The sequence below is a fragment of the Pogona vitticeps genome, chromosome 6 (genome assembly GCF_051106095.1).
Source record: "Pogona vitticeps strain Pit_001003342236 chromosome 6, PviZW2.1, whole genome shotgun sequence".
In the NCBI taxonomy this organism is placed as follows: Eukaryota; Metazoa; Chordata; class Lepidosauria; order Squamata; family Agamidae; genus Pogona; species Pogona vitticeps.
Window position 1 is genome coordinate 69411783 of NC_135788.1, and position 24886 is coordinate 69436668.

At 40.6% G+C, this 24886-nt stretch overlaps 1 protein-coding gene across 2 annotated transcripts in view; it reads right to left on the reverse strand.

Annotated features, from left to right (window-relative positions):
• Positions 1-24886, reverse strand: part of ITGA9 (integrin subunit alpha 9) — a 389935-nt gene that overhangs the window by 60622 nt on the left and 304427 nt on the right. The window contains exon 28 of one of the 2 annotated variants that reach the window (XM_073003815.2): positions 16005-17999. The exons of the other annotated variant lie outside the window; for it this stretch is intronic. Within the exon in view, the coding sequence (XP_072859916.2) occupies positions 17901-17999 (99 nt within the window). The 3' untranslated portion in view covers positions 16005-17900. Of the gene's footprint in view, positions 1-16004; positions 18000-24886 lie in introns of those variants that run through there. 2 annotated transcript variants of the gene reach the window in all.

Genomic DNA, 24886 nt, shown 5'->3' on the forward strand with positions numbered 1-24886 from the left:
CAGTAGTGAATAATTAGTTGGACTGTGTTACTTAGCCTGAGGTGTAGATGTTTGTATTTTTAGTGGGGGACTTCTAATGGGTGGGGAGTGTTTGGGGAATGTTATGTGTGTGCATGTGTCTGGTCTCTGGGTGTCTGTGAATTTCGTTGTATGGTATACTGTGTATATACTTACAATGACAATAAATTATATTATATTATATTATATTATATTATATTATATTATATTATATTATAATTATAATTATAATTATAATAATAATAATAATAATAATAATAATAATAATAATAATAATAATAATAATTATTATTATTAGTAGTAGTAGTAGTAGTAGTAGTAGTAGTAGTAGTAGTAGTAGTAGTAGTAGTAGTAGTAGTAGTAGTAGTAGTACTGAGACCATATCAAAGATGGTAAGCAAACACAGAATGGCTTGGGAGTTACTATTCAAATGTCCAACATTCACCAAACTTGGGGGAATACTTTGAAGGTGTAAGAAAGTAATGGGAAAGTGAATTGGGTTCAGCTGTACTATAAAGTAGGTTTGTTCATTTAATATAAGGGAATAAATACCTTTATTTGTGCAACAAGATTGCATCATTAGCAGATTAGTACAGTGCCTGAAAACCTTCTAACCTATGTGATCATGAGCCACTAGACACACAACATCTGGGTAGATATTTATCTTGTTAAATTAAACATGCACCTGGCCTCTTAATTATCAACTATAATTGACAACTTCATCATCTCAGAGCACTATTCTGTCCATGCCGCACTGGTTGATGTAATTAGGTAATAATTAATGGTTCTTTAAGTGCATTATTTGCTGGGAGCTGGGCTTTCTGTTTTCATATTAGGAAACAAAGCTGGTTTATCAGGCCTCAAGGCTTGTCCTGGAAAAGAAAATAGGGCTCTGTGGCGTTCGCCCTCGTGCCTCTTGCCTAACCCTCCAAACACAGAGCACACGAAGGCAAACTCCTCCTCCTTTTTACCCTGCTGCCATCAGTTGATCACTAAATCAACATTAATTATGGAAGGATGAAGATGCAGGTCCAAACTTCACTGTCTTTTAAATAAAACTGGTTTATTGATTACAGATGTTTTGGTAATAATTCATACGTATTTTCTTCAGGTTCCTAAATCAACCATAACAATCTTCTATTTGATCTTACAGTTACTATACACTCTTCTGACTAATCACACTGCAGATCTCCCAAATCTCACTCTACAGTATCTCCCACTCCACTCTGATCTCTCCCACTCTGGCTCTGACTCCCTGACTCTGACTGACTGTTCACTCTCAGGCTCCGCCTTTTTTTAAACATCTCTTTTGGCTCCGCCTCTCAACAACATTAGCCTATAACATGAATAATGTCTGATTATTTAACTTAATAAGGGAGAACACCACAGGCTCTGATCGGGTCCCAAAGTTATAGTCACAGGGATCACATAACCTCTCTATTACAGCAGCTCCACTGGCTGCCAGCCTGTTTCTGGGCACAATTCCAAGTGCTGCATCTAACCTATAAAGCCCTGGGCCCAAACTATCTCAAGGACCACACACCCCTTCATGAGACTGTTTGGGTGTTCAGATCATCAGGAGATGCCTTTCCTTCAGTCCTGCTACTTTCACAAGTGTGTTTGGTGGGACGCAGAAGAGAGCCCTCTCTCTTGCTGCTCTCAGACTGTGGAACTCCCTCCTACAGGAGGCCAGGCTGCCCTCATCTTTCCTGTCCTTTTGCAAGCAGGTGAAGACCTTTCTCTTTAGGCAAGGCTTCCCTCAGTAAATAGCTCAGTGAGTGGGGTTTTTTAATGGATGGATGTACCTTATTGACTTGAATGTCTTTGGTGTTGCCTTTGTTTACCATTTTTAGGGTGGTATCTGGTCCTTTTTCGTATTTGTATACGCACTGTTGCTAGCTCTCAATACTGTCTTTTAATGATGTACCTTGAGTCCTTTTTTAAGAGAAAGGTTTGGTAAAAATGTTCTAAATGATCTTGTAGCTACTCAGTTAAGAGATAAGTTCTATGGGTTTGGGAGTGGTTTGTGAGTAGTCACGAACCATAAATGACCCCAATTTACTGTTTTTCCAACTTGTGCCCATTTCCTAGTCAAATACCTTCCCTTACGCAAAGAAACCACTCAGAGTTTTCTCTTCTTAATTTTGTTTTCTGCAGGTACAAGTTTAGCCAATAGATACAAATCATTCATTCAATTGTGACTATCTTTCAATGGAATTAGACCTAACTGCCTGATACGGTTAGTTATTGTCCTGTCCTAGCACATGTGACTGGTTATTGCATGGTAAATACAGTGGTGCCTCACTTAGCGGTTAATCCCTTCCGGAAAAAAATCGCTAAGTGATTTAATCACTAAGCGATTTTAAAAAGCCCATAGGAACATATTAAAACGTGTTTAATACGTTCCTATGGGCTAAAAACTTACCTTAAAGCAAAATTCCTCCATAGCGGTGGCCATTTTGAGTGCCTCTACAGCGAGGCAAAACAGCAGCGGCCATTTTGTTTTTGTGGTGGCCATTTTGGAACCGCCGATCAGCTGTTTAAGTTCACTTTGCCATGATCGTTTCCCCGCGATCATCGCAAAGCAAATTTTAGCCATAGAGGACATCGCTAAACGATCGCTCCAGCAATGGCCAAAAGTCCATTGCAAAGCGATTTCATTGCTCAACGGAGCAATCGCTAAGCAAGGCACCACTGTACAAGTTTAATTTGAAAGTCTGATTGCTGTGGCACAAAAGCACCGAGGAAACCATGTCACTGGAGATAAACATACTAGTCTGTGGGAATGCCCAGTTCATATCTAGTTGGATCATCAGGCATGAAGGGGAAAAGACTCTAGTTCTAACCACCACTTTCTAAGTAATACTCCCAAAGTCAGATGGACACAAAGTAGACCAAGTAAGCCTTCTCAGAATGGGGCATGTGTGACATTATTTGCAGCAACTGCATTGCTATACAGGCAACTGTGGGGTCTGGTTGCTGCTGGATGGCCATTTTGTAGTTGCTGAAGTTATGTGAAGGTGTGAGTCAGGCTCCCCAAATGAACAGCCATGGCCAAATAATGCACAACCTAAGTTACTTTCCTGTGCTCATCCCAAACACATGTGGTATATTTTGTGGTTGCTTTGGAGTGAATCCAGATGATGAAAAATGATGGTTCATGGTTAGTTGCTATTCATGAACCACAAACTTTCCAATGAAACAAACCATTCGTTTCTTTTGGGACTTCTGGGAGTGGTAGAATGGCCCCCACAAGAGTTAGAGATGCCAAACACACAGCAAGTCTTCAGCTGACAATCCTCCCCACCCCTTCTAAGTTTAGTAAAGACTGGATTTGGGGCATCCGAGTTATAGCAGGTCTCACCAAGGAAGTGCTCTTTAGCAGCTGGCTAAATAAATAAAACCACCACCATACCTTGTCATAGAATGCATTGCAAGGTGTAGGACACCTTTGGAAAGGGGTATGTGGTGGAGCTCTCCTTTCACTGTACAATTTCAGTCTTCTACAACTCCTTGTGTAGAAATATTTCCATATATATTGAAAAATCAACTTGCCAAGTGCTCACTAGAACTACTTTCTAGACACGTTGGTTTGCCATGCACAAATATGTTCCTATGAGATCTTCCAGGTAGTGTAATCCTCCCATTAAGCTGTGGAAGGTGCCTGTCTCATGCAGCAGATGATGGGGTATTATCTTCCTCCAAACCATGCTTCCTGTGCCACTTACCTCTTAGGCAAGCATGGTGGAAGCTTCTATCTTACTGCTAGTGCTGAAGCCAGAGTCAATTGCCAGATCAGTTAACTTATGTACCCAGCATGTGTGAAGAGGGGCATCATCTTAAATTTTGCATCTCAGGACACCCCTACATTCTTGACATCCCTATTCTGATGTAATGTACTTGATGGAAAACTGGACAGTAGTCATCCCTCAGCTACAAATGATTTGCTTTACCTGTTATTAAATTTAATCCCTCCCTCCTCCCCCCCCGTGGGACTTCAGGTGGCTTTGCTGAGTAAATCACCGAAAGGAGCTACAGTAGAAGGTGATGTTCGTTCATGTGGATCAACTATAAGCTGTTCAACAGCTGTTTCTTATCTGGATTTATTTATTTTTAACTATCGAATAGGCATCATTCACAGAGGATGAGATGGTTGGACAGTGTCACCAAAGCAACCAACATGAATCTGACCCAACTCCAGGAGGCAGTGGAAGATAGGAGGGCCTGGTGTGCTCTGGTCCATGGGGTCACGAAGAGTTGGACACGACTAAACGATGAGGCATCATTCAAGCCTTTCTAGGGTTGTTTCCCTCTTTAGATCAACCTTGTATCCCTAGGTAAGACAGATACTCAAAAAACACAAGCTGACTACAGGACTTCCCATTATATTAGTCCATGAAAATGCTATACACAGTTTCCACAGGACTTTCAGTTTACACCAGGCTTTCAATGGTTAAAGAACTGAAGGCAAAACTGAGAACAGATGTGAGCTTTTAAGTTATTTTCTGTGCCTCCGAAAAAGGCACAGCTTTTGAATAACAAGTACAGCATTGCAGACTCTTGAGAGGGTAACAAGCCTGCAGGGCAGAAAGCCGAAGAGAGAGAGGCATATACCGATGAGTTCAAAAGTTCGAACTCTAACAATAATCAACATTATGATTAGTAATTTTATTGCAATCAACTGCTTATCTCTTGATTTCAGAACATGCTTTTGAAAAGAGTAGATAATGCACAACCTCCTTTGTCCCAGTGGCCCAGGAAGCAGCCAAAACAAGGGGTAGAACTGAACACTTGATAGATAGACATGAAGAGTCCTATTGGAAATATAAGAGAGAAATACAGTAATTCTATTCAGTCTTTACACCTGAGCAAGAAAGCAAGAAAGGTAATGATGTGGTGAGCAAACAACTCATCCCCAGTGACTATTCAGTCAATGTTACTATGAAAGGATTTTTGTGTGAGACACATCATGTATTCCTTCCTGAAAGCGGGGAGATTTTGTCAGCCTTCCTGCTTATGTGGAGAGTTCATCATGTGAATACTGAATGTATGGCTGCTCTCAGGCATGGGCAATGGGAGTACCAGATGAGGGACACAGTACGTCTAGCAGTGAATCCTGTTTCCACCCTTCTATACTCACTGAACATGGGAACATGATTATACAAATAGCCTTCTTGACTTTACAATATGTCCATTCCCATATGTAGTCACACAGACTAAGAGTGTTCTTTTGCTGGTTTCATTTTCATGGAAGGATACCAAATTCATACCAATTCATACCAATATGCCAATCAAAATTATGTTCCACTTTGACATTTCCACTTTTCTCAATGTTTACATTCAGTTCTCCAATCTTAAAAAGTAGACAACTATGCATGTATATATAAGAGGAAGGTGCGAACTTTTAAAACAACACTAAAATATGTTGTATTAGGGCAGTAGTCTCCAACCTTGGGCCTCCAGATGTTCTTGGACTACAACTCCCAGAAGCCTTCACCACCACCTCTGCTAGCAAGGATTTCTGGGAGTTGTAGTCCAAGAACATCTGGAGGCCCAAGGTTGGTGACCACTGTATTAGGGATAATATAAAAGTATATATGTTATGAGTGAAATGCACATTAAAATGCTTATGAATATTTGTGCAGACTTAAAAGAAAATTGGAGAATGGATGTGGAAAATGAACAAAACCATCCTGGAAAAATGAGCAGATCAAGTTTGATAGATCCACTGACCTCTGTCTTCTAGTTTAAACACTGTGGTTTTCTGAATGGCTTCATTGTAGAAAATGTTGTTTAAGGAATTAAGTGTAGTTTCTCTCATATGCTACACACACCTTGCAAACTCCCAAACATATACATAATGAATATGTACAAATGGTTCTATGTGTAAAAATAAAGTGATCAAAAGAGCACATTTCTTAAAGTAGTGCTAGGAGCTCTCCAGCAATCTAGGGCTACAACAGATGATGGGTGGAGCCACAACTCAAAGTGGGTGAGGCTTGCAGCATTGCAAACCTGCAGAGCCTGTACTCTCTCTGAACTACTCCATCCTTTCTCTTGCACATCGACCCTGAAAAACACTCTCCATATACACAGTAGCTCACGTATGTGTGTTTTAAAGGAAAGACTGTGCATAAAATGTGTTTACCAAAAGATCTCCTGTAAAGACAACTAGTGGAAAACAGCATATTTCAGTGTAATGTAATTCAACATTCAACTTACAACTGAATTTTGTAGGCCTTTATTATTATTATTATTCAGCTTTTTAATTATTATCCAACATTTCTTTCTCTGTCTTTAAAAAACAGCAAACCTGAAACTTTCTAAACAGTGCAAGTGTGCTAGGATACAGGTGAACACACAGCCGGTAAATACAGGTGACAATGATAAAAACAGATGACACATCCTTCTGCCCAAATAAATCTGCACACAAAAATTAACAATTTTACAATGGAAGTGAAATGCTAAGTGAGTGAGTGAAAATGGTGCAGATGGCTTGTTTTATATTCAAACGTGTGCACCCCAGGGCATTGACACTTTCCATGTCATCTTAGCAATGAAACTTATGTACAGAGTCCTTCCAGCCGGTACAGCAGCATAGCTTTCTGGCTCTAAATTAAGGCACAAAGCCAATCTGTGAGTTCTTCATTTCCTTTAGCAGTTCGTTGTAAAGCAACCTCTGTGTCCTTCAACAATTGCTGCTTTACTTGAACATATTGGTTTTCACATCTCTCCATGAGTTTCAGTTTTGTTTAAGGACAGGGAATAGCCTCCCAAGTGTGCTGATTCTTCACAGTTGTCCCTCCATAAAATTTACTTTCTACTAAATTTAAAAGCGTGCTTTCTGGAACTCATACAATATTAAACTGCAACACAAGGATGTAAATGTGATATAGGTGTTATGTGTAGCATACTTGGGAAAAACCCCACAAATTTTAAATGCATTGCAATATTTTAAAAAACACACCACATTTTTAAATGCAGTGCAATACATGTCTGTTTCCTGGGTTCCATCTGACTTACTGTCACTCAGAGTTTGGTGATGTTCCTCTTTTTGAACTTCAACTCCCAGAATAGTCCATGCAGCACAGTCAGTGGCCATGGTGGTTGATTCTGGGAGCTGTAGTTAAAAAAAAACAACCAATATTTTCAAGTTCTGCTCACAGCAGTGTTCTTCATCTCTTTCAAATAGGGATTAAGTAATGCAGAATCCTAGTTTGACTACACACATCTGGATACAATAATCATAGTTCCTTCATTCCTCATTGGAAGTAAAGGGTTAAATACATTTTGCACTGGACTTTGGTGAAAGTCCTCAGATAACTTTCTGACATATATGCCTGATGTGCCATCACAACCTCATTCATGTATATGTCCCTTAGTTCTCAAGATAAGCTTAGGAAATTTGCAACGAGGCTCCTAGTACACCGTAGAAAGTACAGAATGAGCCACTGGGAAGCAAAACACAGATCTTGGTCTAATATTCATTACTTTAAAAAGCCCAATCTAAAAAGCCCAACCAGCAAAAACGGTGCCTTCAGAGTAGAGCCTGTAAAAATTACTCTTTGAGCAACTCTGAATTCCAATGATAACTATAGTCTAAGTAACTTTTCCAAGTTTTGTTTGAGACCAGGCTCTGACAACATTACCCTTTATTCACACACTTCACAGTTCATATATGTTTGTGCTTACTTGAAAAACTATGCTAACATGGCCTCTGTTTATGTTACTGGTGTTAATTAAAATTGACTGATACTTGAAAATGAGAAACAACTGTGAAAGTTTAATGGAACCTGAATTTCTTTAATCTTTATTATATCCAAGTGAATGCCACTGTGAAACCTTATAATTATAACTGGAATTAGAAAGTAATCATAGTAGAACTGCAAATAAAATAAAATAAATAAAATAAAAGCATAAAGAAACAAGAAGGTAATTGAGAAACTCTAAATATTTGGTGCCTCTAAACCATAAATGACCCAACAAAAATATCCTAGTGTTTATAGTCCTCCATGAATAATTGATTCATCCTCAGTTAAATGTAACTTTCCTCTTCCATTAAAGAAAAAATCCAACACACCAACATTGTATCTTCAACTGCTACAGACTAAAGCAGAAGCATGGAATGAGAGGGAACAGCTTCTAAACCTTTCCGAAGAAATAAAAAAAAAGAATAAACATAGTTTTTGAATCAAAGTCAGAGGTGGGAGAAGTTGCTATTTAGGTCTGGCTGGGGAATTCAGAGGATTATATTTCCAAACTGTAACATTTCCTGTCTCTATATGATAGAGGTCCCTTCATAACAGTCTGTGATAAGAGTTTAGCACATTCTCAAACACCCTCTCAGCACTGGGGAGTAAAGAGCTAGAAAAAATTTGTATCATTTGTAATCAGTAGCTTTTTGGACAGTTAATAATGAAGTATGTAGCTGCAAAGGTTTTTTTTTTAAGTGTAATGAGTAATATGAGGGGGAGCCTTTACTATCTGAAAATCACCATTGACAGGATCAGGACTAGAAAACGTGATTTTCCACTACTAAAGGCCTCCCACCAATGAAATCCCAAGGCTTCCCAAGGCTTTCCCATGTCAACAGGAGGAAGCCTTGGAACCTTGGGGGGTGGGGGTGAGATTGGGCATGGGGAATGAGAAATGTTAAATTAAAATTTAAAGATATCATCACCATTACAACTAAACAGATCCACCAAGAGGATTTTAGCCAATGTGTTCTTTTTAAAAAAAATCTGTATCCATCTACTTATACAACCATAAGCACACTAAGAGTTGTGTACTTAGTGACCATTACATGTCATTCAGCCCTCAATGCAGCCAGACAATTTCTGTTTGAGGGGGGCATGTGTAACAGAGTTAAGGAGTATCTTATGCAAAAGTGGAGACTAGTGGTCCTCAAAAGTGAAGACAGGGCTTCAAAGAATATCCATCCCTTCCTATCTCCTGGCCTGTGCTTGGCTGAGGTGGAGCATTAGATGAACTCCAGGGTTTCTGCAGGTCGGTGTGGCAGATGTAGGTCTACACAACTGGATGGAGTCAGGCTTGCTGAGATCAATGAGACTTAAAGGAGGCATGACTAATTTTCTCCTTGATTTGAATGGCGGTTCAAAGTGAAAAGTCTGGATCTTTTTGTTGTTGTTGTTTAGTTATTTAGTCGTGCCTGACTCTTCGTGACCCCATGGACCAGAGCATGCCATGCCCTCCTGTCTTCCACTGCCTCACAGAGTTTGGTCAAATTCATGTTGGTAGCTTTGATGACACTGTCCAACCATGTCGTCCTCTGTTGTCCCCTTCTCCTCTTGCCTTCACACTCTCCCAACACCAGGGGTTTTTCCAGGGAATTTTCTCTTCTCATGAGATGGCCAAAGTATTGGAGCCTTAGCTTTAGGATCTGTCCTTCCAGTGAGCACTCAGGGTTGATTTCCTTTAGAATTTATAGGTTTCTTCTCCTTGCAGTCCAGGGGACTCTCAAGAGCCTCCTCCAGCACCACAGTTCAAAAGCATCAATTCTTCAGCAGTCAGCTTTCTTTATGGTCCAGCTCTCACTTCCATACATCACTACTGTAAAAATCATAGCTTTGACTATGTGCACCTTTGTCGGCAAGGTGATGTCTCTGCTTTTTAAGATTCTGTCTAGGTTTGTCATTGCTTTCCTCCCAAAAAGCAGGCATCTTAATTTCATGGCTGCCGTCACCATCTGCAGTGATCATGAAGCCCAAAAAGGTAAACTCTGTCACTGCCTCCATATCTTCCCCTTCCATTTGCCAGGAGGTGATGGGGCCAGTGGCCATAATCTTAGTTTTTTGATGTTGAGCTTCAGTCCATTTTTGGTGCTCTCCTCTTTCACCCTCATTAAGAGGTCCTTTAATTCCTCCTTACTTTCTGCCAACAGAGTGGTATCGTCTGCATATCTGAGATTGCTGATATTTCTCCCGGCAATCTTAATTCTGGCTTGGGATTCCTCATTTCAGGCACTTTTTAGCATTTTATGTTGTTGATTTTGCTGATGCTGCTTCTGTGACAAATCAAAACCTTATGTGGAAAGTGAGCAGATGATGCTTTCCTGGGCATACAGAGGGAGAAATAGGGAAAGCTCCTCTGGTTTAATATCCATGTGCTAGAACACTTGAAATCTACAGTGAACCAATTGTGGCCCTCTAGGTGCGAATAGTTGAAAGATGTTTCCTCTCGTTCCTTTTTGTTGGCCATGCTGGCCGAGGACAAAGGAACAACTGAAGAGCCAATATCACTTCCTCTTGGTATAAAGTGTCTGGTTTCAAGAAACAAAGACTGCAGCTTTCTTTCCATTAGGGTTAGGACTTCAGGGACTGTAGAGGCTTTTGTCCAGCAATCTATCCTGAAAAGGGACGACTGTAAGTGGCCCAAAGCAAACCTCTTTCTCTGCTTGTCCTATATTATAAGGTTGGAAGAACAGGCCCTTGTGTATTTTTATGGGCTTTTAAACTATAAGTAAGTGTTTTGCTTGTGTGGGTGCATCTTGTGTTTTTGCTTTCAGTGGCTCCAATCCTGTTCCTCTGTGCAGCAAAAGATATAACTTTCACACCTTCCTAGCCAGCAAGTAAGATATCCCCACTGGGATTCTTGAGCATACCCCTAGGCAGTGGGCATGCTTCTTGCTCTCCCAAACATCATGGGTATTGCAGGGACAAATCTGCTGAATGGAAGGAGTGGAATTTGTGTCTTTTGTTATGCAAAACAACAGAATATCCTCCTCTGTGTTTTACTAGATATTTGTGACTAACCATATTTGAGCTGTAGTTTTAAGTGTATCTTTATAGAGTTTGTTAGCTGCCACGTGCTCCTGTAAGAATGGACAGGATACAAATAAAATAATTTTTAATTTTAAAGCATTAGAAACAAATTTTTGGATGCTAGGTCTAGGCCCAAGTTTTGCAATTTAGATGCATATGGGGTAGTTCCCTATCAACCCCCCCCCAAGTTCCCATCATGACTTCCAGTTGCATAAATGAAGGTGGCTTTAGAATATCAGCTCTTCAGAAGTATAAGAGGTGCTGGCTAGTAGGATGGTTTCAGGTTGAAGGAGGATAATGTGATGTACCTGCTAAAGACTGGTCTGGAGCCTTTTGGAATAATCCTGGAATCCTGTAGAGCATTTCAGCTAACAAGATATAATAATCACCTGAAATTATTAAGGATATTTCAACTACAACTATTGCAATATTTCAACATTTTCTAGTCTTATGGTTTATGAGAATAAACAGATACATGCAACCAATCATAGTCACACAATTTTAAAAAATCAGCAGGATCACAACAGAGTAAACTTTGATGCTTTATATTTTTACATTCAATAGAGATCACTCTCAGGTTTAGTCATTGATTTTTGTGCTCATTAAAAATATGGCAGCTGCTCACAAGAGACAAGCCCGCGCTACTGCAGAATTTTTTTAATGTGCTGCATTGTAAGTCTGTAACACTGAAATTGTCTTCTTAAGGAATTAGTGAAAAGACTGTTTCTATGACTTCCAAAGAAGGCAGATTTTAAAAAATTGATGTTAAAACCAGTATTGTTAATGTTATCAGAAATTCAGGTTACAATTATTGAATATATTTTCAAACTGCACAATATGCATCAAACCAGCAAATAGTTTGGTGATATTTCAATGCACTCAATGAAGTGATCTGGTCTGTAAAAGCTTATGCCACAATAGATTTGTTACCTTTTATAGTACAAGACTCTTCTGTTTTTATAAGTTTGTGTGTGCACTCATGGATGTCCATGTGCTGGTGATATTGTTTTGGCTGGGAACTCTCCTGGTGATAAAGACAATTTATTGTTCACATCCAGGATTAATTACAATTGCTAATTGATTTTTTAGAGTAATCTCATTGAAATGAAGCCATTTGACAGGTCAATACTAATGTAAATTCTGCTGAGTGAATCAGTTCCCTTTAACTGCAACAGGAACTGGATTTAGACCCTATGGATTGTACGTATGTGTGCGCCTTCAGTCTGGTTGTTATGTAGTTTGATATTCGTGGTGCTTGAACATTTCCTAACTCCCCAGTACTGATTCACGGCTTACAACATTGATCTATAGCAGTGGTTCTTAACCTTGGGTTACTCAGGTGTTTTTGAACTGCAACTCCCAGAAATCCCAGCCAGCACAGCTGGTGGTGAAGGCTTCTGGGAGTTGCAGTCCAAAAACACCTGAGTAACCCAAGGTTAAGAACTGATCTATAGTATCAGTGAAGTAAACTGAAAACACGTATCAAGCCACAAACTGAAATACTGGCCTGTTGGAAATCAGTGACAATACTTAAGAGTGCAATAAGAATTCTACATACCTAGCAGCAGCAAAAGGAAAGGCACTACTGACATAGAAGAAGTTCGTACTCTTCTTGCTTCTGAGTATTAAAACCAGAATGCCATCCTCTGGCACCATTTTTCAAACTGAGTACTATAGGTTGTCTGTCAAATTACCTGAGAAGGTGGCTTGACAAGATCAAATGGCAATGATGTCATTCAGGCCAGGTCCACATGTCACAAGAACTCTAGTGAACTCTGGCAATTGGTATCCTACCCCTGCAATTGGTATCCTACCATGGGTCTGTGGCATGTGTTTAACAGACATGAGTAGAGCAAATGTTTTCACTTATCTTGCCAACCAATAACTCAGAGAACCAAGCCTGAACCAAGCAGCAGATTCTTTCACTGGCTTGTTGGGAAAGAAAGAAAGAAGCCAGAATGCCAGCTCATGCTGAATAGGAATGCTGTACTAAACACACCAATGAATTGAAGGTCTCGGTCTAGAATGAAGTAAATGGGTAGCAGGAGCTGGCAAGTTGCGAAGTCACAAAAAGCCTGAAATACCTCTGGAATCATTTACAAAGTCCCTTACAATTCCCTTGTGCTTTCAAAGTTATGAAGAAGTACAAAGCAGAACCTGTGCACTCTTTCTGACATCCCACGAGATTGCCAAGATATGGATCAGTTGCAACCTGCTTTTCTGTCAGACATTCAGAGAAGTAGCACATGAAGAGATGGCTGGCTTTGCAGAGCCTGATATTGGTCTCAGTTGAGGAGCAAATTTATACAGTGGTGCCTCTCTAGATGATGATAATCTGTTCCACTGAAATAGCTGTTTAGCAAAATAATCATCTAGCGAAAAGCATTTCCCCATTGGAATGCACTGAAACCTGTTTAATGCGTTCCAATAGGGAAGAATCGTCGTTGTCTAGCGAAGATCGGCCATAGGAAAGCCGCTTTGCAAACTGCCGATCAGCTGTTTAAGTCGCTGTCCTGCGAAGCTTAGGTCCTGAAAACACCCGTTTTGTGAGCATGGAGGGAGCTGTCAAAATAGTTGTCTAGCGAAAATTGGTTTGTGAAGCAGGGACCAAACATTGTCCAGTGAAATTCCCCCGTAGGAATCACTGTTTTTGCAAATCGCTATAGCGATCGCAAAAAGTCAATGTCTAGAGAAAAAACTGTCATGCGGGTAACTGTCTAGCAAGGCACCATTGTATAGGCATTTGGAAAGCAGTACAGTACTGTCCTTGTGATGGGTCTGATAGGAGCCACAGCTCACAAGAAGAGCATATGCATGGCACACAGTAGGTCTCATGTTCAGAAAATCCCAGATGGCATCTCCAGCTCAAAGACTCTTGACTTCTACTTACATATGAACAATTCACTAGTCATCAAACTGCACTGCAACCAATCTGTCAATGGTCTGATTCAGTGTATATGCTTCCCATTGCAACCGCAAAGAATCCTCCCTAAAACTCTTTAGTTCAGAGTGTACTTGGTCTTTTGAGTCAGAATTTTACATTAGCAACCACTTGTCCTGGGGTCACTTTCAGCTTGTAGATTTCCGAGCTGTGGACAAGATGGTTGGAACAGTCAGAGTTACCACTTTGCCTCTTGTGGTTAATTAAATCTGACAAGTGGGTACTGACACCATGGTTAATGGCAGTGATATGTGTTTCTTTATAAGAAAAGGCTGTCCCTTCCTCTCTAAAAGAAAGTATCTGCTTATGAATCCTCTCCTTGACCCAGAGGTTCAAGCTACTTATAGGCCAGTCTCAAATTTACCATTTCTTACTAAATTACAGTGGTGCCTCGCTTAACGAGTGCACCGTATAGCGATGTTTCTGTATAGCGATCCCTTTTTCGGGATCGCTATACGGAAACTCCTCCGATCGTCGCAATGGGGAAAACCCGCATTGCGAAGATCGGGTATTGCGGCGGCCATTTTGGAGCCGCCGAACAGCTGATCGGCAGTTCCAAAATGGCCGCCGGAAGCCCGGAAATGGCTGCCGGCAGCCGTTTTCGCGCCCTACCCTCGCTTAGCGAAGGCGCGAAAATGGCTGCTGAACGGGTAAGTAACAAAGGTATTGGAACGCATTAAACGAAGTTTAATGCGTTCCAATACATTTCCCTTACCCCGTTTAGCGACGATTTTGCATAGCGAGGGTTAATCCGGAACGGATTAACCTCGCTATGCGGGGCACCACTGTAATTGAAAGACTGGTAGCATTTTAACTCCAAACACATCTGGACGACACTGGTTCTCTGTACCCATTTCAATCAGGTTTTTGGTTGAAATATGGTAAAGTGTCTTTGGTGGATAACCTAAGCTTGGAACCCAACAAGGAAAGTGTGGGCTTGTTAGTATTCCTGGACTTCTGACCAATTGGCGGTGTTGGGCACTGGGGCATTGTATTAGAGTGATTCTGATTCTTCCCTTCAGGATATATTCAAAGGTGGTGATGGGAAAGTATTGATCAACAATGCCTTTGGCATGTGGCATTCCTCTCAATCCTGTCCTCCTATATTATTCAACATCTATAAGAAGCCACTGGAAGAAGTTATTCAAAGCTTTGGTGTGAGGTACCAGCCATAATGCTGATAACATGATGCTCTGTTGCTCCTTGTCATCTAACACCCAGGGAATAGTCAAGATCCTTGGATGTTGTCTGAGCTTCATAACAGACTGGATGAAAATGAACATGCTGAAGTTAAATCTTAATAAGATAGAGGTACTGCTGGTGAGTAGAAAAAAACTTGGAAATTAGGATTCTACTTGTTCCAGAAGGTGATGAATATCCCTGGCAGGTCAGGTTCTTTGTCTCAGAACATTCCTTGACTCTGCATTTTATGATTTAATCTGTTTTTACTGTTACTTCTATTATGTTTTATGATTGTAAGCTGCCTTGAGCACTACCTAGCAGTGGAAAGGTGGGATATAAAAGCAATAAAAATAATAATGCCACTTTGAACATTCACAATAGAACATGGTAGAACCCAGTATAATGGACCTTTAGTTAAATCAGCTGGATTTTTTTGTTTATAAAACTTGTATTTTAGGATAGAAGTTAATGCATATTCTATACTGATGCACTGTGCAATTGTTTCAAAGATGATCAAAATTAAGGACAGAGGTGGGTTTCATAACTGAACTCATAGCAGCTGAATACTTCCACAGTCAAAATACTTTCTTCAACTAAATATTGGTATCATAATTTATGCACAAAGAACAAGAATCCTATTATTCTTCTCTTCTGTGCACGCCACTGCCAAAATAGCCCAGCTGTGCAAAGGGGTATCACTACCTCTTGTGCAAACATAAACCCCATTGTTTCTGAAAGGACAGGCTTTGGCTTGCATAACTGCAAGCCAGGGATTGCTCAAGTATGCCAGAACAGCCCATTTGTGGAGTTTGCCCACTGTTACAAACAAGGTTCTGACCAACGCTGCATCATTTTCAACTGTCAGTGTATGCCCCAAATGCAACAACATCCTATTTACACATAACAGATATATAACAAAATTTCCCAATTGTAAACTGCTAGACTTTGAGATAAATCTCAGCTGAACTATGGACTTCCCTGGTTGGCACTTGGAACATCGTTTCCAATCTGTAAAACACCCTAGCCTACCTCAGAGGGTAGTTGCAAGAATCAGCCAAGGTCAAGCTTATAACAGAGAAAGATATGGATAAAGAACCATCAAATTATAACAGGTTAGTTTCTTCAGTTTGTATTTATAAAATCTTCACTCCCCAGTTCCTTCCCATTGGTAAAGGACCATCAGTGAAGTCACGGTTAGCCAAAGGAAGACATTCAGTGCTGCTTTCTTCAGTGCAATACACCCTATGAACAAGGGTACCTAGAAGCCAAAGCCAGCTACAGATCCTGCAAATTTGTTGCAAGACATGGTTTGCCATTTGCAAAGTATGTCACACATGGGAGGAAAACAAAGATTTCATAAGGGGAACTAAACTGAAAGTTTGACGCTCAACGAGGCTGATAATGAAGTACTAATGAGCACATATTCTTGACTCTTTCCCTATTTTCTCTTGACCTCTAATTTCACCTCCTTTGCTTTAGAACAAGGACAATAAAGTTTTCAAAGCAGTATTGTTGAAGGATAATGCTGGGAATTGTTTTTAAAATGTATTTATTGTTATTTGTTCTGGTTTGTTGTTACTGAATTTTCTGAGCTTGTCAGTATGGAAGCATCTTTTACACATCAGATCTGCTCAACCTGCAGTCTGCCAAGTTAAACACAGCTCAGAAACAGTGAGTATACCTCCTCAGTATATCGCTGCCTCCCTGAGAAAACCAGGAGGGGTTGGCAAGCCCCTGGCAGGAGAAGACAAGGCATGTCTCCTGGGTTGCATCGTATTTGGCTTGGTGAATTACAACATTCAGACCTGCTGAAGTGTCAACAGAACAATACATCACAATTAAATCACTGTCAAGGTGGAGTTCTGGAAAGGGGGGGGCACAGGTTGTTTCTTCTTCTTTTTAAATATGATCCTGCACAGTGATATGTGTGACATATTTTAGTGTGTGAACCTCATACGGACAGAGGAGAGAGGGAGTAGGAGGAGGAAGGGTGGAGAGGGTGGATCTTTTAAATTTGTGACATACTTTGGAGCAGGCAAGGGCTCCCTGCATCTTCCAAATGCTTCTGGCTGCCCCTCCTAGCCAGCACAGCCAAATGGTGGAAAATGCTGGTAGGTGCTGTCCACCAACATCTGAAGGGCCACACACTGCCAACAACTGCTTTATAGACAGTCCCTGAATAGCAGAATCGTCTTGCTGTGTTTGTTTGAACTGACTGTGGGCAGCATTTAGAGTACTTTAGCTCATAATGCAGCTATTTAAATGTCAGAATTCCATTTTATGTGATAGGACTTTGGCTAAGTACCCCTGGAGGTACATCATCCCCAAGACTAGCAAATTGACTACATGAGGTTTTTCTTATTTCATTTGTTTGTCTCTTCTGCAGTGAAATTCAGAAGTACAGTATGCTTGATATACACGTATAAGCATGTCCAAACCATTAGCTGCATGTCAGTGCTTTACAGCACAATCCTATGAATGTTTACAAAGAAGGAAGTCTCAATGTATCCAGTGTGGCTTCCTCTTTAGTAAGTGTGCACAGGATTGCCACCTTAGTGAACGTATATATAAAGAGAGCTATTCAATAGAAAACATAAAACATTAATACAAATATATAAAATGACATAATCAGTATAAAAATCATATATTCATAAAAATACTTTGTTTTGGTAAGAGTTTTCCCCTGAGGGTACACCACATATGTTGGATTCATAAATATTGCTCTGCACTGGACCTCAGTTATTAAAGTTCTTCTCTTCCAGGAAGTATAGATTTCTCCAGTCACCTGGCAGGTCTGCAGTGGTTGCCTCAGGATATGTTTCCTAGCTGAAGATGAAGAACTACAGCATTAACGGGGCCTCCGAAAAATCTGGAGAAGATTCCTTCTTCCACATATGGAAGATACAAGAGCAGGACCAATAGAAGAATCATGGTGAATCACATGGTTGGGCTTTCAGTGTTTCTCCTTCCACAACAGTTCACTGGCTTTTCTGTACCCAGTCCCAGCTATCTTCATTCTCTTGCCTATTCTTCTCCGCCTCAATGATTTCTTTGTATCTCCTCCGAAAGAAGCCCATCTGAAATGTATTTCCAAAAATAAAGTCATTTTCATTTGCATGAAAATCTGAAACAAATCAGTTTCATTTGTACATACAATTCACATCACATCGGCATATTGTTGATTCGGGTTCCTTGAACAGATAGCTCCATTAACCTACCATACTTTTCCATGTATAAAAACCCCAATGATATGACAATCCCCTAATTTTGTCCCTTGCCAGAGGCAGAGGAGCAGTCAATGGGCAGCCGTGAGGGGTGGCTCTGCCTCCGTCTCCTGCTGTTGCTGCCTCCGCTGCCCAATCACATCACCGCCTTGTCTCTTGCCTGAAGGGAGCCCGCAAGTGGCACTGGAGGAGGCCATCTGGTGGTGGAGGCGGCAGCAACAGCAAGAGGCAGAGATGGAGGCAAAGGAGCAGCTAGTTTTCCTCTAATGATTTTAGGGAAAAGTGTTGTTTTATACACGGAAAAATATGGTAACTGGAACTCATTGGAGTTGGGGTAGAGAAGCTGGAATCAGAGAGAGGGCCAGATTTACTCCCTGAGAGCCCTACTTGGGCTCAAGGGTGGGAAAGGCAGGGAAATTTTATTTCTGCTTTGTTTTTATGGCCATGCTTAGTGATGTTTGGGAGAAAACTGGAATCGTTTGCTACTTTCTTTGCTGCGTTTTAAACACACCTTAAATGCTATTACAGATGCTGCACCTAAGCAATGTGAACCCCTCCAAAATAAACCCTCCATATTTCAATTTAAGAAAAAATTAAGAGGATCTCTTATTTTAGGATTATTAAACTGGACCCACTAAAGGGATAAAGTACTTATTTCACACATTCACAATAGCAAGGTTCAGATGTTTTGTCCAGGAGGGATGTACAATTCCATAACCATAGGCCCAGCATGTAAACATGAGAAACACTTCCTGAATGTCCAATTTGTAATGAACAAGAGCTACACAGCAATACAGCCATTCTGGACAGACTGCACCTTCTGTTTTCAATGGGAGACCATATTTATTGCCTCTTAAAAATTTTCAGCTCTTTTGTTCCATTTAGAAGTTGTGTAGGTGGCAATTTAATATTAATCAGTGGTTTTACAAGCCCCTGGTATTAACTAAAATAATTTGGTTGTGTAAACAATTGGGTTTTCCCTCCTTTAGTGGGATTTTTATGCCCTTTCCATAAACAAAAATGATAGTAATGAAGAGGTTTGGGTAACTGTTCAAGAGTAATTGCTTAAGTGCAGCAGCATGCCATTGAGATCATTAAGTCAATATTTTGTTCATTGTAATTAAACATTTATGTAGCTCCTACTGTTTTAAACCTGTTTTCACCCTCCTGCAGGGTGTGATGTTTTAGCCTACCTCCATCAGTCAGATGTTATTACCCTCTTTCCCAACATGAAGCATATTTAAAATGGCTTTGTACATTAACTTTGATCCTGCTATGCTTTTGTTAAACATGACTTTTAAATTGAAAATCTTTTATCTAATTAAATGTCTTACTACAGTCCAGAACTTTGGGGCTTATTTGGACTCTACTTAAATATGGTGTTGGGCATACAAGACAAAAACTTTATCTGCACCATGTTGTGTACTACAGTGACTTGCTTTAAGGAGTACCCTCACTTATGCATTAGCTCACGAAGGGTGTGGGTCCAGCATCATGGTGTTATCTGTCCATAGTCCTTCTTCTGAGGATCTTTAGGGAACCTCACTTACTTTTTTGCCTTTGTTATTAGCAGAAATGATAACTGTTTGTTCTGGTGAGCAATGAGAAAGAAAAAGGCTGTGACTCAAAAACCAGCAGAGCTCAATTCTGGATTCTATATTTCACATGCCTAAAATGTTAGTTTTTCTTCCCTTGGAGACGCATCAAAGTTGCACCATATTCCAAAATCAGTGTTGTTTTTATCTAAGCTGGCTTTTGGTGGGATAGCAATAGAGGGCTCAGCTGAAATAACTAACCCACATCCGATGGAATGAAGCATGTTTGAGATAAGGCACTACGACCGAAGTCCACCATCTAAAATCCACCACAAGGAAGGGGAGATAATGGAAGCAGAGTTCACTCAGGGAAGAATATACAGCTGTTTCAGCTCTCTGTGCTTAGGCAAAGTTAGACTGCAAGAGAGAAAGCACAGAGTCTTTCAAGGGAGCATAAGATCTTTGGATGGTGGGTGGAGGGCAACCATCATGAGCAGAGATGGATCACACTACAGGGAAGGAAAAATGTAGGGACAAAGACCACAGAGAACTTTGAAAGCAAGACCAGAGAAAATGGTGGATCTGAGAATGAGAATGGGAACTGAGCCCATGTAGGGAACTACAGGACAGTACCATGCAAAGACAGAAGTGAACAATTTGGATAGTGATGGCATTACTGCTGCAGTTAAGCTGTAGGAATGTCATAGGTTTAAAAACTTGACTGGTCAAGTACCTAGTGCTGACTGACAGATTCTGGCACTTGTCATCTAAAACAGCAACTTGTTCCAATCTTGTTTGTGAGTATCTGTAGATTGTCAAGTCACACTGCTCAATGTCTTCCTTCCTGCTCTCTGTTGTACCAAACTTTAGGACAAATCCCTTAAGACAGGGACTTTATCCAGTGACTGTGTGCTAACCAAATGTAACATAAGCAAATTGTTTGCATCTTCCTTTGTGGTTGGGGTGTGGATCTGCTGCAGTGTGATCCGTGAGCTTAGTTTGCAAAAACAGTAATTGAGTTACTTGAAAAAGCAAAACTTGCAAATGCATTCTGAGTTGAGAAGCATGACATTAATCTTCCTTCATGTCCATCCACAGGTAACAATAAGATTATAACTCCACCACTAACACTTGTGAAGGTGGAAGAGGGAAAAAAGAAAGTTGGGACTACAGACTGGTTCACCCAGAACAGAGATGAGGTTTACAACGGTTTCTGACTGGAACCTCTTCCATAACAAACTATCACAGCAAAAACAACACATTCTGCTTATAAAGAACTATACTATTGTACTAGGGAGAAGAGATGCAGTATACTGCTCCTCTTGGTGCTTCTGTGTATGCAAAAAAAATCTTCGCTGCTTATGGAACTGCCATGGGTCCTTTTCAGGAGAAAAGCGGGTATTATAAATATATAAATAATAAACCATTTAACCTTTAAGAAATAATAAACCATTTAACTCTTCTCCTTGCTGTCTAGAATGACACAGTTCTTACCCTTGAGTGTACAATCGAGACACCCTGCTGCATAGGCACTTTTAAAAGTAATTCAACAAGTACAGGAGAACACTATTTTATCACATGACTTGCATTCTTGAAATATGCAAAGATCTTGGATTGATATCCCTTTAAAACTGCTTGCTGAGCCCTAAAGGTGCCTATTCTTCACACAAACCACATATTCTGAACATTAAAATCTACACTTGAAGTTATGATCAAAATTACAGAAATGCTTTTTAATTTCCTCCAGGGCCAAACAAGCAAGAGCAAACTATTTCCTACTGTTCTTTTAATAAAAATTGTCTGCTTGCAGAACATCTGCTTCAGGAATTATCTCTAAAAGTTTGTGGCAAACATATCAGGCTTTTGTAGTATTTCACAACTTGATAAAGAATATGTTGTGATAACATAAGCAATAAAGGGAGTTGGAAAAGTTAATAAATATTAATGAAGCATGAAATCCAGAAACTACAGGTGATCCAGCTATGAAACTAGATAGGGAGTTTGCTGCAACCTCTATGAAGCAATCTGAACCTAGGTCAGAAAAGGGCAAGATCAACAGGGATATAGTGACATGTACACACATCATCAGCAGGGTTGGGCCTACACTTAGGCATAAGATGCTTGCCTCAGGCAGCAGATGTTGGGAGCAACAGTTGGAGCCTTGTGGCTGTTACTCCTGGAATCCACAACTATTCCTCTCTGCCAGTTGGAGCCTTGTGGCACAATGGTTAAACCGCTGTACTGCAGCCAAAACTGTGCTCATGACCTGGGGTTCAATCCCAGGTGGCGGCTCAAGGTTGACTCAGGCTTCTATCATTCCGAGGTCAGTAAAATGAGTACCCAGCTTGCAGGAGGGGGGGGGCAATGTGTAGCCTGCATAATTAACTTGTAAACCACCTAGAGAGTGCTTGAAGCACTATGGGGAGGTATATAAGCAGCACACTTTGCTTTGCTTTACTTTGCTTTTGCCATGCGATTTATCCTGGGCTCCCTAAAATTACCCTGACATCTCAGGTATAGTGGAGGACATTCCCCCATCACAAATGTTCAAATAAGATTCAGCAGCCAACCTAGCCAGTTTCTGTACATGGAATGGAAAGAAAGCACCAGCAAAAATGTCTGGTCCAGTGTTGAGTACCATAAAGGATGTTCCAGTGCATTGGTTCTTCTCTACACAAAGTTGTTTAAAGTTTGTGTGAAGTTTACCCTTCGCCACTACAATCAAAATTAAGGAATACCTTTGATCTTTGACCTGTGATTTATTCTGCCTGTGTTCAAACAATAAGTCACAGGTATGTATTGGACTCCCACTGAGTTTCTCACATACTTCTCCTTAGGTATATCAATGGGGATGTAAAGCTTTTTCTTACTAACTGAACTTTAGCATGTCATCTGAATCTTATACTACAGTTAATTTTAATTTCAGAATTCATGGTTTGAGTTTAGCCCATTTCATAAAATGGTAAGTTTAATCACTTTTTCCCAGATATGGACAGTATATCAAACTATGATTGTTCAAACAGATGAAAAACAGGCTTCTCTTGGTGGCCACACTAAAGGAAGTGGGGGAGGCAAGGCTCATTTCTGTGTAAGTAAACCATGGTTTGTCATTAGACATGGGAACAAATTAAAGAACAAATTGTGATATTTGTGAAATATCAGTAATTTGTGGGATATTCATTCCCTTATATCAGCCAGGTCCAGAGACCAAGACGAATCTGAAGGGACAAAAAATATTTACCTATTTTTATTCATCCCTTCATGCAGGCTGGCTGCGGGAATGGAAATGGGATTTGCCTTCCTGTAGCCAGCATGCTTGTCAGTGTCCCAGTGATCAGCTGATCTGCGGGACATTGATAAGCAAGCTGGCTGCGGGAAGGCAAACCTCAGTTTCCCTTCCACAACCAGCTTGCTTGTCAGAGTCCCAATGATCAGCTGTTAGGCAGGACATTGTGTTTTAACAACAAATTTATGAATATTTGTCAATTAATTGCTAAAATTAGGTACTTTGTCCATTTGTCAACTTTGACTAGTGACATACCCCAATGAAGCACCATTTTTTCAAATCGTCCCCATCTCTATTTGTCATAGTATCCAAATACAAAACACCTGACAACAGTCAATGCAAAGGGATTGTTTTCTGTTTTATTGATGCCCAAGAGGGTACCAATATATTGTACTGATTCAGCATTCCGTAAGCCAACTCAAAAGATAGGGTGCCCCAAACAAAAAATGTGTAACTATGAAATTGGACCCCAGAACAGCACCAGGTTTTGCATGGAATGTTGCAGAAAATCAGCTCTTGCTCTGCCAAATTGCAAATATTTTGGCAAAGGATTTTTGAGTTACGATTTTTTAAGTAACACTGTTTTTCCCCTATGCAGAACCAACTGACCTTGAGCTCCAGGACAATTTAGAACAGATCAAATACATTGACAAGACCACATTTGCTTACCTGGAAAAAATTGTCAGTCCCAGCCACTTTTATTATCCTGAAGGAATCTAAATATTGGTTGTTGTGGGTTTTTCGCGCTCTTTGGCCGTGTTCTGAACACGGCTTGTTCAGCTGTGTTTCAAAACATGGCCAAAGAGCCCTAAAAACCCATAACAATCATCAGATCCCAGCTGTGAAAGCTTCAAGAATACAAATCTAAACATTCATGGCTCTAATTCACACTTTGAAAGTAGTGGTCATAAAACAAGATAAACTATGAGTTTTCCTGCCTCCTTATAAATTTCCTGCTTCCCTTATAAAGGGACTGAACTTTTGACCCTGCCACTCAGAATCCACTTCAATTACTGTGAAAGAAAAAAAATTTAACTCCTTCCTGGCCAAAAATTTAACTCCTTCCTGTGAAAATATTTTAAAAGATATCTTTAAAAAATATATATGAGAGGCACAATGAGAGTATAGAAGCTCTCATCAGAGTGCCATTCATCAATAGAGTATCCTAAGAGGTACAAACCACTCCTCTGCCAACCCCTCGAGAAAGCGTGCACCAGGGAATAGATACCCAGGACTTGGGAGAGAATTTACGGGGTTTAACTGTGGCCACACAGACAGAAGGGGATTTGGCGGGAAAGGAGGAAAAAGGGAGGTCCCTAGTAGAGGCAGGAATGGGAGATATTAAAAGGGACACAGTATACCAGGAGGTTGGGAACGGATCTGGGTGGAAGATCCCTGGGCAGGGAAATGGGAGAAGATAAAGGCATCCCAGAATGAAGCACATTACCGGCGTAGGAGGGGGCTACCCCAGAGATCCTCTTACTGGGAAGAATCAGAGGCATGGGAGTGGAGAAGGAGGTTGAAGGAGGAAAGAGAAGCGATGGCGAGAGAAGCGGAGCAGCAGCAACAATGGTGAGCAGAGGAAGCACGGAGGATGATGTACTTCCAGGACCATGGGGTCCTTCCGAATGAGAGGGGGAGTCACTTTGGAGAGGGCAGAGAGACAAGGAGATCCTGTCGCTATTAGGAGATGAGGGAGAAGAACCTAAGAACCCAAGTTATGACCACTTCCAGATTACCTGGAAGCGGAAGAACCGTGGCAAACCAAACTAATGACACAGGTAGAAAAACCAAGGAGTAGAGACAAGATAGCAGAGAGAGCAGTGCATGCGGTGACATGAGGTCCAGTGCCCGAGACCTACAAAAAGACCCATCCAGACTAGGTAGAGTTCCTAAACCCAATGGGGACGAGGGTACCC